The following is a 20137-nucleotide window of genomic DNA, read 5'->3' as shown; positions in this document are numbered from 1 at the left end:
GCACAAGAAAACTATTAAGAATTATAACATTTCCATGCACATTTAGACAATAAGAGCAAACAGCTTATGACAGGCGTGCCAGATGCCCCCCAGGCTCTGCTGCTCATGCGCACACGCTCCTGCTCCCATCCATGCAGCTCTATGGCTTATCACAGTCCCCCCTCCAGCTGCAACCTCCGTCCCTATTTCCTTTCTTGTATGTTTGACAAATGCAATGTGAGCGGAGAGCAGGAGAGGCAGGGTAAAGGAGGGGGAGGCAGGGGGTGGGGAGAGCTCGCTGCCCTCCTATAATCATTATTTTCCTGCAGATCCCTGTAGACATACACAGAGAATACTGTGAGGCTCCTCTTACCACTCTACTGGACCGTACAAGATACCAAGAAAAGAGAAAAAAAAAGTCAAGTGAAAATGTCTTCATTCCAGAAGCAGAGAACTATGAGCCTGTGAGGCAGTATACGGCGCCTACTACTATAGAGGTAATGGCTGTTTGCAGATGAATGGGATTTCCTAAGAGCGAGGCAGTGGGCACTGTGCCCTGATGGTGATTTAGAGTAGATGATGGAATGAATGGTGCCTTGGCTCTCCGTCAAGCCTTGGCACTAAGCAATACACTCATAAGATATACATTAGGGAATACATTGGCTTCAGGAGAGGCAACCAGCGCCGTGTCCTTGGCAAGTCACCACTCTGCTGTCCATGGTGCTGAATAATTTGGTTACACTGCTATCCATGGTGCTGAACAATTTTATTACTCTGTTGTCCATGGTGCTGAATCCATCTTCACCGATTCGTATGTCCTACATACCAGTCCATCAGCCCATGTCGTGGTCTCAATATATGCGGTTTTGTGTTGACACCAAGCTGTGCCCTTGGTGCATTCATGGCTTTGCTGTCCATAGTGGTGAACTGCTTCGCAGTCAGGAGCTATGATGCGTGTCTTCCACCTCACTTCATTGCAGATGGGTTTGTTGGTCGACTTAACCAGTTTCACCGGCAGGGGATATGAATATCAGAAAGTCATGGGAAGTCGGGGGCAATAGTAGATTTTGGAGCTCTGCTGCATAACTATTCGGTCTCCCATTGCTTGATGCGTAGACTATACTATGATACAGTCAGTATGAAGAGTGCAATATAGTGCATAATCTGAAATATGATTTTTTATATGTTTATTTATACTATTTGTATCCTGCTGTGATCCTAATACAAAACACATACATAGCTGCATTGTAACTACAGTATTAGGGAATATCATCAATTTAATTGCCTCCAGTGGCTCCTCCGTTTGTTTGAAGACTGCAATAGAGTTGATAATCTGAAATACAATTTTTGTATCTTTATTTATACTATTTGTATCCTGCTCTAATCCTGATAAAAAAATAAACACATACATAGTTGCCTTGCATCGACAGTATTATGGAATATCATCTTTTTAATCTCCTCCAGTGGCTCCTCCGTTTGTTTATTTGTAATGAATTATAGTATTTTTAATAACTGGCTATAATATAGATGAAGACGTAACGAGAAAATACTCTGGATGTAGTTTTTCTGTCATTTTAATGTCATCTTTGTAGCAAATGAAGCTGTAAACCAGGGCTGGCATTTGTATATTCGCTTAGTAATAGCCCAAGGGAACGGAGCTACAATCATAGTAATAATAAGTGCATGTTCTTAGATTGTGGATTGTGTTTGAGCTAACAAGGAAGACATCAAATAACATTACAACAATGTATAATATACAGCATATTTCTGGAGGATCGTAAATGGTGTTATCAATGGTGGATTGAGAGAGTCTGGTATTTAAAGGGACTGAAAGATACAAAATGTAAAACTCCATAATCTGTAGAATTATAGATTCTAAAGAATTAGGGGTTTTGGTAAAATATAGATTAGGTGCTTCATTACCCCATATTCTCAATACTGGAGGCATACAGGAAAGACAAGATTAATGCAAATTGTAAATGGATTGGAAAAAAGAGAAACATACTGAAAGCTAATAGTAGCTAAGCTGTTTGCAGAAGGACGCTGTATGTCATCTGCTGGCAGACTCTACAGTCATGGTTATTGTCTGTGGCCATCTGCAGATGTGACATCAAACAACACAGCAGGGTCCAGCAAGTTAGTAGGAGTAAAAACTACATTGGCATTTATTAATATTAGGGGTATCTTATCATCTCTATATCTGTGCCAATATTATTGAATGGATAATTGATGTAAAAATGTCATTATTTATACAGTTTTCACTGTTTCTTTTAATATGCATTTATTTAACGTACAATAGTTGCAAGGATATTTATAATTGAGCAGTTTTAACTGAGAATAGTTTGCTGTAGATTTATAATAAACCTTTGTCACTTTTTTAAAGGGCATTTCCAAGCTTTTTTTTAATAGCGTATCCTGATTGCTGGTGGGCTGACACCTAGCGATACCAACCAGCTGCTGCCTTCCATTCATTACTATAGAAAGAGTCTCCAACACTGTGTAGTGGCTGTTGTTAGATAGTGCAGGTTCAGGGTAGGATAGTGCAGGGAGTGCAGTACCTTGGCTGACCACTAAACATGTCTCCATGCTCTGATTGCTGCGTATAGGATGGCTGGCAGCGGGTACAGAAGAGCTGATTATGCTGGGACTGGGCGTCGCAACAACTTTCTGCAATAGAACAATGTGCCCCATTTTATAAAGCATATTTTTTACATTTCAGTAAAGTGGGGAGTTCTACCTGGAGATGTAGGTTTGGAATTTTGCACATACACCTTCCATTGCAGTGGAGGAACAAACCGCATTATACATAAGAAAAGTCAATAGGACCTACTAACATTCGGGGTTTGGCTGACTTTGCTCCTCTGTGTGTAAGAAACTAAAGACTCTAAGATATTCCCTTTCCCCTTACTGAATCCAATTGGTCATCCGTGTCATGTTCTAAAAGAACCATTTTGATTAATGGAGGTTGTTCTCTACTTATTTGATCTTCTGGCACTCAATGCCACTAGATGTTGCTAATCAAATGGTATCCAGCCCCTTTGCTCAGTGTTGAGTAGAAGCAGATTTTGAGCTAGTAATAATAATAATAATAATTCTTTATTTATATAGGGCACACATTGGTCCCTGTTCCCAACGGGGCTCACAAACCACGCAAACACGGAGAGAACATACAAACTCTTTACAGCTATGAGTCTTATTGGGAATGATGCAGTTCATCTTAATCTCATCAGACCAGAGAATCTTATTTCTCCTAGTCTGGGAGTCCTTCATGTGTGTTTTTGCATATTGTATGCAGCTTTCATATATCTTGCACTGAGTAGAAGCTTCTGTCTGAACACTCTGCCATAAAGCCCTGACTGGTGGAGGCTGCAGTGATAGGTGACTTTGTGGAACTGTCTCTCATCTCCCTACTGTACCTCTGTAGCTCAGCTACAGTGATTTTGGGGATTTTCTTTACCTTTCTCACCAAGACTCTTCTCCCATGATTGCTTAGTTTGGCTGGACAGCGAGGTGGAGGAAGAGTTGTGGTCGTCCCAAACTTGTTTCATTTAGGGATTATGGAGGCCACTGTACTCTTATGGACATTGAGTGCTGCAGAAATTCTTTTGTAACCTTGGCTAGATCAGTGCCTTCCCATAATTTTGTTTCTGAGCTCCTTGGGCAGTTCCTTAGACCTCATGATTCTCATGTCCTCTGACATGCACTGTGAGCTGTGAGGTCTAACATAGACAGGTTTATGCCTTTCCTAATTCCTAAGTCCAAACCATTTAAACACAATTGGAGTCCAATGAAGGAGAAAAACCTCTCAAGGAGTATCAGAAGGAAATAGACAGGATGTGAATTAAATATGAGCATCATAGCAAAGGGTCTGAGGGTGCAGTCACATGTGGCATTTAAAACGCATTTCAACAGCTAAAGAGAGATATGCCTAAGGAAACAGCTGTTGACATTTGAATTTACAAAACGCAACTGTTAACGCACGCATTAACGTATGCATTAACAAGGCATTAACAAATGAATGTGTTAACATTGCATTAATAGTTGCATTTTGTAAACGCAAATGTTAACAGCTGTTTATTTAGGGTAATCTCTCTTCAGCCATTGCCTGAATACTTCTGACCATGTGATACAAATTGTATTTGAACATGGAATGGCCGGGAGTTACTACCTGTCCCGTCCTGTGGTGATGAACTCTAGGTGATTAAGCGCCTCACTAGCTCAATAGGTTAGAGAGCAGAGGTGGTTATATTATCTTGTTTCTAAGGAACAACATGGCTACATTTATGGGAAATTATCTTCACACTGGTGTATATTTTAATAACATTCAATTTAGAAAATATTAATATTGGGTAGATTTATTACATTAAATGTGAATACCCCTTTAGGGACCATTCAGGATTATGTACAAGATGGGAATGGCCAACCCCTTTTATTCCTGCCTCACATAATACCATTGGATAACCCAGAGATGAGACATGATGGACCCATGCTGTGATTTCAGGATGTGTTTACCATAGAGATCAATTCTCTGTGAGAAAACAGCCATCGAAACCACATGTGGTAAATGCATATGGGATGCCTCATGATGGAATACCATGGATTAGGATTGGTTGCTATGGTGACAATGTTCAGAGTACAAAAGAATTTATCGGATACTTCGAAAACTATTAGAATTAATCCATTTAAAGAGGTTTTCAGAAATTGATTCAAGTTTTTCCCAGACCCACGATACCGAGGAGGGAAAGGTAATTGAGACCTATCACCTGAATGGAGCAGCACAGTGTGAGCGGCTGTCAGGAGAACTGTCTGAAATATTACAATTATATAATATAGATTAAAGAAAATCTACCATCAATATCCATCATGATAAACCAGGGACACTCACTTGTTTTGTTTTATAGTTCTTTTTCTAAAATGCATAAAAAACCAAATGTAAGAAGATTACCACAATCATGGTGCCTGGATCTCTGCACAGTGACTGTGTTAATCTTCTTATACAGGCGGTCCCCTACTCAAGAACATCTGACTTACATACGACCCCTAGTTACAAACGGACCACTGGATTTTGGTAATTTTCTGTACTTTAGTCCTAGGCTACAATAAACAGCTGTAAGATTAAGATTAAGATTAAGATTAATTAAGATTTTTTGCTTATCCTGGTTCTTATGACAATCCAACATTTTTAAAATCCAATTGTCACAGATACCAAAAATTTTTTTTTACTGGGGTTACAATAATAAAGTATAGGGTTCCGACTTACATACAAACTCAACTTAAGAACAAACCTACAGAACCTATCTTGTATGTAACCCGGGGACTGCCTGTATTTGTTTTTTTTTAAAAAGGTTTTATTTATGCATTCTAGAATAAAGAACTATACAACAAAATAAGCAGGTGGTAATAATTAATTGTACATATCACAAAATGTACAATACCAGCAGACGAATGACAGCCTCTAGATCAGTGATGGCGAACCTTTTAGAGGCCGAGTGCCCAAACTACAACCAAGTCCCACTTATTTATCGCAAAGTGCCAACACAGAAATTTAATTTGTGATTTATACTCCCTGCTCTGTCACAGTTTTCATTGATACCAGCACCTGAGGACACCAATAAAGCATAAAATAGTCCCAGGTAGAGCTGTCACTTTAATATAGCTCTGTGCATAGCAAGTCCTGGGCTGTCTGGGACTGCAGGAAGATACCTGGAGTCATCTCTGGTGATGGCCTGAGTGCCCACAGAAAGGGCTCTGAGTGCCACCTCTGGCACCAGTGCCATTGTTTAGCCATCACTGCTCTAGAGACTAAGGCAATGGCCCCAGTGGGGACAGAAAGATTATAGGACCAATTCATAAGTAGACAAAACAGAAAACACACTTACACATGCACCCAAATATACATCCGCACCTCCTCCACAACCCTCCTACATGACAGAACATAAATTATCAAGTTGTCTCAGAGATCTCCAGATTTTCCCAAACTTATATGGACACTTCCGACTTTTGTATAGGATTTGGAAAAGGGGGACAAAGCTATTAACTAGATTCAGCCATCTCCTCAGTGTTGGTTTATCAGGGTCCTTCCAAGACATTACTATAACCTTGCGATCCAGTGCCTGAATCTAAGTGTCCCTGGTTTATCATGAATGGGTCACATTTACTAAGGGTCCGAACAGCGCATTTCCGTCGGGTTTCACGTTTTTTTCTGTTTTGCTCTGCATTTCCCCGGGTTTTTGGCGCACGCGATTGGATTGTGGCGCAACGGCACCGGCTTGCATGCGACACAAATCAGGGGCAGTGGACGTCGGACAACCTGACTGATTCGGACAAACTGCGGAATTTAAAAAGCAAATTGTGTCGCAAGATCAGCACTTACATGCACCGGGAAGAGGAAGGTGAACTCCGGCGGACCTCAACGGGGGAAGCGATGGATGTAGGAAATTGGAGGCATGATCTTAGTGAATCGTGGCAGACCTGAATCCTCGTCGGACGACGCACAGCGGGGATCGCGACGGGATGGGTAAGTAAATGTGCCCCTATGTAATTTTAAGACTCCAAAACAATCAAACTAAAGCCTCCCTGAAACACTTGTGTGAAGATAATCACTGAAATAGCTGTGTCTCTCCTCGAGGCCCTACTTACTTATTATACCGCTATAATGAATGAGCCATTTTTGCAAATGTACTTTACTACTTATCACCTCGTCAAGGTTCCCTCGAGGTTTGCACCACTAGATGGTAATTACTTTAAGTCTGGAGAAAAATAATGGCAGAATGTTTCCACCTCATTCATTATATTAGGAATTATCAAAACATCGGACCAGGTTAACATAACTTGTACGGCAGCATATAACATGGAGCTTTACAGTGTTTTTTTTTTCAGTATTGGATTTTGGTCAAAATAAAAGCAAATAAGCACTAAAAAAGGTAAGGTTATATTCACATCACATTTTTTGATACATCCGCCATATTCACCAGAAAATACACTGATATGTCTTTCCATCCGGGTTTCCTCCTGCTGAGCAACTTATACGTTCAGCAGAGGCCACAATACCCTAGGAGTGGTGGATACAAAGTATTGCATGCATTCCTGGCCTACGAAGAGCGTACACTGTGCGAGGTCCCCACTGTACATGTAACAACAGTGACATTACTTGGAAAAAGCCCGGAGGAGTACACATCTCCCACTTTCATGGGTAGTCTTGCATGGACTAACTGCAAAAGTGGACCTGAGATTTTAACACATCATTTACCCTACCTTTGCCCCATGAACTGTCAGGTTATGCTGCATTTACATTGTGTTGGAAAAAGCTTTGTATGCTTTTCATAATAGAAGCCCAGTAGACCTCAGTATAAGTCCATAAGGCTGTCTAGACTACCTTAGGGTCCCACACATCATACATACAGGACGTTCTTTATTTCTTTTGTTCCGCTCCTATAACACAGAAGCCCCATGGCAGATATTAACGTGAGCCTAAGGAATAAATGAGAACATATTGGGGCACATTTACTTACCCGGTCCATCGTGGTGCGTTGTCCGACGTGGATTCGCGTCTGCCGGGATTCACTAAGGTCGTGCGCCCGATATCCAGCAGGTGCCGCTGCTGCGCCGAGGTCCGCTGGAGTTGACCTTCTTCTCCCCGTGCATGTAAGTGCATGTCAAGCGACACAAATTATTTTTTTAAATACCGTGGTTCTTCCGAATCCATCGGGTTTTCCGATGGCCACGCCCCCCATTTTCATCGCATGCAAGCCGGTGCCGATGCGACACAATCCGATCAGGTGCCCCAAAAACCCGGGGCAATTCAAGGACGAACGGCGCAATACGGTAATATTCAGGAAACCCATCGATTCGGCCCCTTAGTAAATGAGCCCCATTATTGCCTATTCAGTTGATGACATCTAGTGGTGAGCCAGATACATAAAAAGCATCTTACTTTACAGCCTACAGTGATACAGAATGTTCACACGTTATTATAATATAGTATTATAGTGTTTGTAACTTCTAAAATGCTAATTGTTGCTCTGATTCACTCTCGTCTAGACTACTGTAACTCCCTACTAATTGCTCTTCCACTCACTAAACTCTCTTCTCTACAATCTGTTCTTAATGCAGCAGCCAGGCTCGTCTTTCAGACCAGACGCTACACAGATGCCTCCAGTCTATGCCAATCACTGCACTGGCTGCCTGTCTCCTTCCGAATACAGTTCAATATAATAACCCTCATCCACAAAGCTCTGAATAATGCTGCACCTCCCTATCTCTCTTCTCTCTTCTCAGTCTATCGCCCTTCCCGTGCTCTTTTATCTGCCAGTGATATTAGATGAATCTCTACCTTAATTCAAACCTCTCATACATGTCTCCAGGACTTCTCCCGAGTTGCACCAATTCTCTGGAACGCCTTTGCTTAGACTTTTAGACTAAGGGCGCATTCACACGAACGTGTGTCCGCCAGTCGGAGCCGGGAAGCGTACCTTCACCGCAATGGAGAGGAGAACAAGTGACCCGTTCATTGAGCATGGCGCCCGTAACAAGGGGAGAGATAGCACATGCCCTATCTTTTCCCCGTGTATGGAGCGGTGTGGTGCCACATATGTGCTGCTCCCATTGCCGCCCTATGGGGGACGTATATACGGATGCAAGCTCTATGCAGTCTCTTTGTGGGCTCCATGCAGGCTTTTTGTGAGCTCTATGAGTAGCTCTCTGCAGTCTCATTCCATAGGCAGGTGAGCAGTAGGGGGGGGGGGGGGGGCTGTGAGTGTGTAGATCGGAAATAGTGGGGTTTCCTGACAATCTAGATTTGAGTTTGCAGCATTACTTTTTTAGATGGATGATAACAGTAAGCTATGTGAGCACATCTCAGTTTTGTACACTGCTCCATACAACCTAGAGGTGAATTGTATGGGGTGGCAAGGAAGAGGTTTTATTCGGGACACTGAGCTTGTGGGAAGAAATCTGCATTCTATGTGATTTTCATCTTAACTAGAATACTTAATTTAAGACTCATGCACATGGGCATATTACAGTCCTGTGAAATGAAGCTGTCATACAACACTCAAAGTCTATCAGGCTGTATTGTCCCTTTGCCTCAGATTATCGAAATGTTATTCAATGGAATACGATTAAAAAGTGTGAGGCTGCCACATTGTTTCTGATGAGTTACCTTGTTAATATGGTGCATAGAGGCACACGGGGAATGAGTTGAATGCAATGATTCAAGATGATGGCAGAAATAACAATGGAAAAAGATTAACTTGTTTTTTTCTTGATATGTGACTCAAGACAAATAACATCATGTTAGGGTCATACTGACTAAAAGTAGCCATCATAAATACCGGACCTATTATTCAGTAACTATGGAAACACACTTTTATGTGATTACAGCTGTTACTAAGAAAGTAAATCACAACATGTCAGCCAAGATATTTTTTCGATTTTAGCCAGTAATTTTAGGTCATAGTCAAGAATCATAACATTTAATCCAATATATTGAACTTTCGGTATTAAAGCATTGTTTGATGTTCTGGCCAATCATAGCCATTGCTAGTTGCTAGGGGTGTTCATTTGCCGGATTAGCTGTTGGCAACCTGGTAAAATGTCCGGCTTAGGCAGCCAAACCCAAAAGCCAAATTCAACCACCGGGTCTGCTCATCTCTATTTACAATGGGGCTCATTTACTTATGCGGCCGCTGGAGTTCACCGAAAGTGCATAGACCGTCTATAATGCTGCGTGCAGCGATTCACTACGATTGTGCACCCGATATCCTGCATGTGTCGCTTCCCTGCTCAGGTCCGACAGAGTTCACCTTCTTCTTCCTGGTGTATGTAAGAACATTGTCTTGAGACATAATTTGAAAGTTAAATCCCACACTCAGTCCGAATCGAATCAGTCGGATCGTCCGCTGGCACACTCCCTAATTTGTGTTGCATGGAAGCCAGCACAGCTGCACCAAAATCTGATCACGTGCGACACATTCCCTGCGTAGACCCCTGTTAAATACCTGTGAAAACTGTACAAACCACCGAAAATGGTGAACAGTCCGACAAAAGTGCAACCCGCGAGCCACCACAGTTACATCAACTGTATCACCAAGAGAAACAACAGTCATGTGCATGAGGCCTTAGGTTATAGCCTCGAAGCAGAATTTCCAAAAACCAATCTACAATAACCGTGCAATTGCATTGGCTTTCAACCTTTGCAATCTGCATTGGAGGTTTTTAGACACAGCATGTGGACGGGATTTGTTGATGAACCGGAGCAAAGCTGCAGGAGACAGAGGGCGCATTCACACGATGTGTTGCGTTGTGCTTTGCGTTTTGACACATTCCACTGGCTTCAGCCTTGATTACATGCTAAGGTTACATTGCGTTTTAGCAGATGCAGTGGAAACGCAATGTAACCTTAACATGTAATCAAGACTGAAGCCAGTGGAATGTGTCAAAAATGCAATGCACAACGCAACGCATTGTGTGAATGCGCCCTGACGAGTGTGGAGCAAGACAATCCGGGCTGCCAGAGAAAGTAATACACCAGTGTTCACACAGATGGAAAACAGCATCAAACAGACTAAGATATTAATGCATCCTAAGCTGTACCTTACAAACAGAGAATGACATAGGAATATGTAACATTACCATTAAAAGTGACTGCGCAAAATAGGCTTTTTTTTTTTTTTTAAAAGGTGAAATTCATTGCATCCACACTGTCATGATAGGTCATTGATCTTTTAATACATGTCTGTTTTGTGGCCACAGATGGTGGCTAAACTGTCACCCTCATGATGTTATATTCCTGCTATATCCATCATTTTCCACTGTTACTATCAACAGGTGCACAATATTTCAGCAGGTGTCAGCATAAGTGGCTACAGAATCACATAAGCACAAGAGGTGATAATGTCCTTTTTCTTGCTACTATTTTTAGTGTATTGTGTTTTGTGCAAGGGCTGGAGATTCTAGTGCTAGTAATGTCACACAATCCAGTCCATCAGAAGTAATACTGTATTTAAAGGGTTATTCCCATTTCAGAAAATTAATGTTATTGCTTGTATTATAAAAAGTTTTACGATTTTTCAATATACTTTCTGTATCAATTCCTCCAGGTTTTCTAGATCTCTACTTGCTGTCATTCTATAGAAATCTTCTGTGTTTATTTCCAGTGGACAGAGATCTGATCATGGTCACACAGGTGCAGGGCTCGTTCCGCATATGCAGAACTCCGGTTTCGCGGACCAGCTACAAGGAGCTGCACGCTGAAGATATCTGGATAGGAGGATCAAAGAGGCTACTGGGGCGTGGAAGTAGCTGCGCCGTGTAGCCTCAGTTCCAGCTACTCCACGCCCCAGTAGCCTCTTTAGAAAATTTGCATATTCCCCAAATTAAGATAATAAAAGATATAGTGGAATAAAGGATTAGCCCTAAAAAGGACTATCCTTACATAGGTTAGATGCACCTATTAAGGTAGATCTTTGGTGGTAAGTTTCCTTTAAACAACATGAGGCTACAGTTTACTAGTAATTCCTGGTTCAGTCTCCACCAATGCTGGGTTCGCACCTCAGCTTTTGCCATACGTGGTAAGGACACGTCAGGAGGATTCCGAGGTGTTCTTTCAACGTTTGGCACAAACATATCCCACTGTATGACAAGAAAGAATGGTTATGGGGCCACTCAACAGGTAACCAAGTGGGATGTAAAATTTGTGATCATGGACTGTCTTGAGTATCAACGATATAGATAAGTAACGAAAAGAAATGTCCAGAGCACCAATTCTTAGTGAACCCTCATACTTATGCACAAAAATATAATAGAAATAAAATCATGTAATATTTATTTTGCATAAAAATAACAATTACAGAAATCCCATTTTGTTCGATAGTATATTCAATGATGAATCCAATATTGCATATACTGAAAATACTGATATATATATATATATAAAATTTCATGCACATAAGTATATCTGCAACGCTCTTGAGATATAGGGGCACATCTACTTACCTGGTCCAGCGAGTCCATTGTCAGTCTATAATGCACTGTGCCACGATTGTGCGCCTGATATCCTGCATGTGTCGCTTCACAGCTCAGGTCCGTTGGAGTTCACCTTCTTCTTCCCGGTGGATGTAAGTGCATAGTCTTGTGACACAATTTGAAAGTTAAATCCCGCACTCAGTCCGAATCAGTCGGGTTGTCTGATGGCCCGCTCCCTGATTTTTGTTGCATGGAAGCCAGCGTAGCTGTGTCAAAAAACTATCTTGTGTGCCAAAATTCCAGCGCACACACCTGTTAAATACCTGTTAAAGCCACGCAAAACCCAAAAAGAACGCAAAGTCCAGCGATGGTGCAGTGCACGAGCCATAGTAAATAAGCCCAATAGTGTAGTCTTACAATATTATTTTCTAAACATATACCTTGATGGAAAGTGCTTAGAAGCAGTAGTAATAATGTTCATAAAGTGCTGTTCGTAAAAAGTATTTATGGGCAGTATACAGCCAGTAGTGACTCCAATATTGCACAAGATATAGATGTAAACCTGCGATATGTATATGCTCCGTTTAATGTTAACTCATATATTCCACCCTTTAAATAGTAAGGTTTTGCTGCGATCGCTATATAAACATCCTAAAGCAAAATTATATGGTTATAGTGTTGGAGTAATCACTTGTATATTCAATCCGGTTCGTTTGTGCAACTCTCTCCAATACCGTTTCCACTTTAGTATATCATACAGTTCCTCATACAATTTAGATGAAAAGTTTAAATATTTCAGTTTACTCACAGACCATTGAGCATCACACGCATTTGCTCTCCATCTTTGTTTTTGGTGTTGTGTGAATCCCACTGCGCATGCGTTGGACCAGTAAGCGCTTACTATATAATATGGTGTTCCGTTTTTTCACTGTATAATTTGTGTTCTTCTATGGCATTGTGGTCCAAGATATTTATTCTCTGTTTATAGAAGGAGTGGTACCATCAATCCAGGTGATTAGCCAGGAACACTTTTGGGTGGATGGAGCTGAAATCACAATTGGTGAACTGTCCACATATATTTTCTGCAAATAAAAATTGGTTTTGCAATGGACTTGCTGCTAACCGCATTTTGGAGGTTCACCCTTTTTTCTCAATAGCTATGTTATAATCTATGTTTGCAATAACTCTGATACTTTATTTCTTTTACACTTGACAGAATATTATTCCAAGACATGGACAAGTCACCATCCAAACCTTACTCTACCAAGAAGAGAGTGAAAATACATCCAAACACTGTGACAGTGAAATACACATCTCATTATCCACAACCTGGAGATGAAGGATATGAAGACACCAGTGAGGACAATGGAGGATTTTTGGAGGAGAATCCGAAGAAGAGATTGCTAGGAGATGCCAAAAAGAAGGGAAGAACCTTTTTTGGAACTATGGATGCCCGACCAAAGCAACCAGAGGATCCTGACAATGATCTCGCTCAACAGTTACAGAGTTTTGCAGACAGTACTGTTTTTCAGTCCAGGAAAATGTGGGCTGTATTATTTGGGTCAGCGATGGCTCATGGGTGTGTAGCACTCATCACAAGATTGGTTTCTGACCGCTCCAAAGTGCCCTCGCTGGAGTTAATATTCATCCGTTCTGTTATGCAAGTTTTATCTGTGATCATGGTTTGTTACTATAAAGAGGCTCCATTTGGGCCTCCAGGGTATAGACTACGATTATTCTTCTATGGAGTGTGCAATGTTATTTCCATTACCTGTGCCTACACATCCTTCTCCATTGTTCCACCAAGCAATGGGACCATTATGTGGAGAGCAACCACTACAGTCTTCAGTGCTATACTGGCCTTCCTCTTGTTAGATGAACATATGGCAAAAGTTGACTTGATCACTGTGGTGAGCAGTGTATTTGGTGCATGTTTGGTTATGATACCAAATATAGTAGATGAGGAAAACTCCTTTCTTGGTGTCTGGAAGGAAGCTTTTGGTTACACCATGACGGTCATGGCTGGCCTTACCACAGCGCTGTCAATGATAGTCTACAGGTCTATCAAAGAGAAGGTCAGCATGTGGACTGCGCTTTTTACCTTTGGTTGGACTGGAAGTGTTTGGGGAGCCTGCACAATGTTCATTCTTCAAGAACCAATCATACCCCTGGATGGAGAAACATGGGGCTACCTCCTTGCTATTTGCTTGTGTTCTACTGTAGCATTCCTTGGTGTCTATTATGCATTGTACAAGTTCCACCCAGCTTTGGTCAGCACCGTGCAGCACTTGGAGATTGTAGTGGCTATGATCCTGCAACTTCTGGTGCTGCATATGTTCCCCAGTGTCTATGATGTAATAGGTGGGGCAGTCATCATGATCAGTGTTTTTGCATTGGCTGGCTACAAACTCTACCTAGGAAGACTGGGGAGACAAGATTACCAAGAAATTCTGGACTCACCTATTAAATGAGGCCCAATGTCTCCTATTTGTTGACTGTAATGTGTCTGTGACAGTGTTGCGTACTATACATTCCACTGTTGGGGTGACCAAACCTACGATTGACTCCAAAGCCTGGAGACAAACAATAGAGATAAATAGATTAAGAACATATTTTAATATAAATTATTATTAATTTATAATTTATGTTGTCACTGTATTATAATGTCATTATGACTACTTGAATCTTGTTACGGGTGGCTGCATTAAAAGATACGTGGCTAGAGTAATCAGACCTGGTGGATTCTCAAAGACTATCTGAAATAATTATAATATATGTACAATATAAATGTTATGCCCTATCCATAGATCCAAATGATTGGTGAGGGTCCCATTGCTGGAACCCCCAGAGTTCATGCGAACATAACCCCCATTGAACCAGAGAATGTGGGTGCCATTTTTACTAGTGGGTGGAGCTGTAGGACTCTAATCAATAGTATGGGATTACCAGAGATTTTAGAGCACAGCATTCCGCTATTTCCAACACTTACTTAAACAGTGAATGGACGGCGAAAGCATTTCAGACTGCTCCCATAAAATTGAATGGAGCGGCAGGACCCATCCTGCTGTCACTCATCACATTAGTGATGGGTCCCGTTCTCATGATCGATAGCGAGTCCCAGTAATTATTTTTGCAGATGGAGGATACCCTCCTGCATTGGTACAACCCCTTTAACAGATTTGTGTGAATAATCTGTACTTGTCTACTTGACCATTTTCAACTGTGTGCGACAGGCAAGAAAAAATATGTAAAATAAATGACATGCCCCGCCCACTTGTCCCATTTACAAGACTGAATTAGGGGGAGATTTATCAGAAGTGTCTGAGAGCAGAACTGTTCTAGTTACCCATGGAAATCAATCAGAGCTCAGCTTTAGTTTTATAAACAGATTTGGGAAATTTAAAGCCATGGGCAACCAGAACAGTTCTACTCTCAGACACTTCTATCTCCCCTTATGTTTTGTTTGTGGAATACATGCCAGAATGCCCTGAAGCAAATAATGTAAATGTGAACTGAGACCAAGGTCAGAATATTGAATACTGAAATAAGATATGTGCCAAATCTAATATCAATGTGACTATCATCATTATAGTATTTTTCAAAATGCAAACAATAGGTTGTGTAGCCACGTCTGTTCTGAGATGGAGTATATTGAGTACAGGCGGTCCCCTTCTTAAGAGCACCTGACTTGCATATGACCCCTAGTTACAAACGGACCTCTGGATGTTGGCAACTTACTGTACTTTAGTCTTAGGCTACAATAATCAGCTATAACAGTTATCACAGGTGTCTGTAATGAAGCTTTAGTGTTAATCCTGATTCTTATGACAACCCGACATTTTTAAAATCCAATTGTCACAGAGAACAAAAAAAATTTGGCTGGGGTTACAATTATAAAGTATACAGTTCCGACTTACATACAAATTCAACTTAAGAACAAACCTACAGACCCTATCTTGTATGTAACCCGGGGACTGCCTGTATATGGAAGGTGCAGTACAATCATGATCATGTTTATTCACTCTTTTTTGCATAGGAAATAATTAACATTGTATGAAAACTGTCATTTTTACTAAAATTTTGATTGTGTAGACGTGACATTACATTGAAGGTCCATATGAATGACTGGATAGTCTTTCTAAGGTACCAATAAGATAAATTGGAAATAATGAACACTACCCAGACTCTGTGCCGGTGGCTTCTCATTGCGATGTTACAGCTCCATGGTGATTATGTAACTCAAATCTTTGGCTGTCCATAGCTATCAACTGAGTGCTCCTTAGGCCAACCATTACCTCTTCTGACCCCTCTCTACACATATACAATTGGACTAACCCAAAGAGGAGAGTCGTTGCTATTGTTGATCTAGTGTATACACAGCTTTATTGATGTCAGGGTTTGTCAAGCCACCACAAAATGTTAGGGTCCATCTACAATGGTCGAAGATGGAAGAGATAATACCTTACTAATCCTTAGCCTCCTGACCCCCTGTCAATCTTTGAATTAAGGCAGCAGGGTCATTTGAATTCTGTACACATTGCCAGGTCATAGAAGTGACCTCAGTGGTGCTCCAAGGTCACCGCTATGGCCAGTCTTATGCCCACATCAAGACATCAATGGAAGAAAGAAAACAGAGACCGTGGAACTAGGAGGTGGGGGTGCAGAGGATTGGTATTTTACATTTTTAGTGGCTTTATTAAAAGAAGATGAGGCATTTAATGAACACATAGCTTAGACACACTAATAGGGAAGCTAGTTGTGATCAATGACATCATACTTCCCTTTGAGAAAAACTGCTGACAGTAGTACGAGTCAATGATATGAATCAAAGACATGGAACCACCTGGAGCCTGGACTGATCTCATTATGATCATGAAGAATGCACATAGTGATGTAACCTTCTGTCATCTTATAAAGGCAACTTGTTCATTCCCTTTATTAAAGGCAAACTGATGCCTCATTGTAAATGCAATGCTTTGGACAGCAGGTCATGCTGTATGCGCAGGACATTGATATATTGTTTTGTGGGAAAAGATCTAATCATCTCAGCTGTTTAGTTTTATTTGGCCTACTATGATGATCACATATTCATTGGATTTTCCAGGAATTCTGAAAATCCCTATGGAGGTCAGGGCAGGAGTGGCAAAAATATAGAAAGCATACTTACTCTGCACTGATTTCTGTTTCCTGCATGGATCCATTACTTATAGTTTTCATCCATTCCATCAGGTCGGAAGAGGGGCCAAGAGACCAATTGTTAATAAGAGGCCTCCTCACATGAGAGAGGTAATGTCCTCTGGTCTTAGGAGGTGGGTCCAAAAACAAGGACTCACTGGAGCAAAGTGAGAACAACATGCTCTCTTTTCTGTTGCCATCTCTGCCTCCATTGGATTTTCCAGAATTTTTGGAAATCTCTTTTAGGTGACCCTGCACCCAGAATAAAAATGTTGCTATACGTAGGCAAGAAGTCAGCAAATTTGGTCGTACTTCATTTGAGTTTAGGTGCTTTGGTTTCGATATTCATTGAGTAATCATAGACAATGGGGGAGATTCATTATGCCTGCTTCACCAGTTGTGTGGTGGAGAAGGTACATGAATCTCCAAACAGTTTTCTGGCTTCCCTGACCCGCATGCCACTTTAGGCGTGTCGGAGTAGAGATCGGAAGGGAAGAGGGGTAGGCACCCAGACAACCAGTGGAGACTATAGAAAAAACTCAATTCACACCTGGTCTACGGAGTTTGCGCCAGTCTTAAAGAATTCCCTCCAATGTTTCTGAAGATGTGGCCAAATGCAATGGGAATTCATTATGTGGCACATCTAGGCCTGTTCCACAATTGCAAGTGTGAACTCGCAGCGCACGCTGCAAACCGGGACTGAACTCAGTGTGTCAGTTCAGTTTCTGTTTGCAGCGTTCGGATCTGGGCAGCATGCGCCGCGAGTGTGATGCGAGTTTATTGCATCATACTCGCAAGTGTTGAACGAGCCTTACTTACCTGGTCCGCAGAGTTCACTGAAAGTGCATTGTCCGCGTATAATGCCCTGTGCCGCGATTTACTAAGATTGTGCGCCCGAAATCCTGCATCTATCGCTTCTCTGCTCAGGTCTGCTGGAGTTCACCTCCTTCTTCCCCGTGCATCTAAGTGCATTTTCTTGCGACACAATTTGAAGGTTAAATCCTGCTCTCAGTCCGAATCAGTTGGATCATCCGACAGCACAGACACAATCACAGCGTAGACACCTATTAAATACCTGTCAAAGCCGTGCCAATCCCGAAAATGGTGCAAAGTCTGACGAAAGTGTGCGTGTGACCCTTAGTAAATGAGCCCCTATATCTCTGCAGTTCACTATTAATTGGACTCTCATTGCTCCACCATTTATTTGAAAAAATGCACTTTTATACTTTGTTCTATTTAGCTTTAGACTTTGGGATCTCTGGGGTTTTCCTTATTCTTCCTCTAAGCAATGCACTCTGGGAACGGAAGAGTTAATAATTAACGTTCATGGAAAATCCATACTAGTAGCCTGCCCTGGGAATGGGTCCAGCACACTACTGCATTTTTCATGGATTGTCTTGCTTTGAACATTTTCCATTCGAGTGCACAGCTTTGAGGAAGCTTTTGTATGTTCCCATGCCACGTAGTATTGGTAGTGGGATGAAAAAAACCCCTCGCTCTGTGAGGACGGCCATGCTAGAAAAGATACATTCTGCCAACGTATTTTTGTATTGTGCTGGTTAATGAGTGCCAAGTTTTTGTCTATGAGTGTAAATTGCACAATAAAAAAATCAACAACATTTTGTGTACTTGCTGAGTGATGTATTTGTGTGGATACAGTATACAGACAATTCTATTCTCTACATGAGGATCTGATGGGTTCAGTTTTTCTTATGTTTCTGCCAAGGTTGGATTCAGAGCAAGTTTATTTTTCCAAAATAAAACATAGGTCATTTGAGATCTGAGGGTGGAGCTTGTGGAAAAAGTGAAGCTCTGCATGTAACAGCGTGTCCCCACCCTTGCCTTGGGTCACCATAACAGCTCTGCAGCATCTTGGGCCTATGCAATGCTTTTAAAGGGAACCCGTCAGCTGAAATTAACATACAAAAATACTACCATTATGTTTTCAAGCATTTTATCCACTTCCAGATCATGTTTCTGTGTGGTGGCATCATCCAGAAAATCAACTTTGAAGAAAAATGTAAATAGGTTGTATGATGTCACGGAAGCAGAGAGTTCAGCACTGAAGTCAAGCTCTCCTCACCTCGGAATCCTCCTCTGCTGCAATTAATGGTCCTACCTCCACGGACATCATAACTGGTTCTCCTGAAGTCTGTTCAATGACGTCAATCACAGTGGAGGGGGCCTCCTGAAGTGGGGAGAGCTTGACTTCAGTACTTAACTCTCCTCCACTCTCTGCCACCATTATGGCCCATGAAAGAAACCTGCTGGTAGCTGTTTATTAGGTCAATGTATACTGACGTGTTCCCTTTAAGCTCCGGACCATAAGCACTGAAGCCAGGAACATGTCCTTGGATTCATGCCTTTATTGTGCTTGCTCCGCATATACCAGGGCTTGAAAGCCAGTCACTGCCTAAATGGTACCCGTGACGTGTTCTCAGCAGTCATGTATACATTGAAATGAAGAGTGGAGGTAATGTAAAGGTAGAATTAAATGCAGCACCAGAACCACTGACAGTACAGAGAAATAACACGAGAATTGGGCTCCATACCGAAATATTACAAGAGAACATTGCTCTGTACTGAAATACAGAACCAGAACCAGGCACTCTACAGAAATGCAGCATCAGAACCAGTTTCTCCTTGCACAAAGGATAAGGTAGGTTCCTGTTGCTGAGCTGTCGCTTTTCTACGGCCCCTTCTGGTATCTGCTCCATGCTCTGGACACTGTGCTGACCTTCTTGCCACAGCTGGTATTGATGTACATCCTGGATATGCTCAGGGTTGTAGGCATCGCCTCATGCTACCATTTGAGGGTGCGTCCACACATTTCAGGTGGTTTTAGTCGCAGTTTTGTTAATGTATCAGGTGAAAGACATGAATTGAACAGGTGCATTTGATTTTGAAAGGGAAACCTGTTCAACAAATGGGATTCACCTTCTCAGTTCATGTCTTTCACTTGTTAAAATAACAAACTGCACCTAAAAATTGATAACAATGCATTTTTAACAAATGACAA

At 41.6% G+C, this 20137-nt stretch overlaps 1 protein-coding gene across 1 annotated transcript; it reads left to right on the top strand.

Annotated features, from left to right (window-relative positions):
- Nucleotides 1–249: 249 nt before the first annotated feature.
- Nucleotides 250–17175, top strand: SLC35G2 (solute carrier family 35 member G2). Its single transcript, XM_072143461.1, has 2 exons — nt 250–476; nt 13160–17175. The coding sequence occupies exon 2, from the start codon at nt 13176–13178 to the stop codon at nt 14412–14414; it is 1239 nt and encodes a 412-aa protein (XP_071999562.1). The 5' UTR covers nt 250–476; nt 13160–13175; the 3' UTR covers nt 14415–17175.
- Nucleotides 17176–20137: the final 2962 nt, after the last annotated feature.

Source organism: Engystomops pustulosus, chromosome 3, assembly GCF_040894005.1.
Source record: "Engystomops pustulosus chromosome 3, aEngPut4.maternal, whole genome shotgun sequence".
Taxonomy (NCBI): domain Eukaryota; kingdom Metazoa; phylum Chordata; class Amphibia; order Anura; family Leptodactylidae; genus Engystomops; species Engystomops pustulosus.
This window is presented reverse-complemented; position numbering and strand designations above follow the sequence as displayed.

Coding starts and splice junctions, on each gene's coding strand:
- SLC35G2 (XM_072143461.1), top strand. CDS start 13,176: ATGGACAAGTCACCATCCAAACCTTACTCTACCAAGAAGAGAGTGAAA.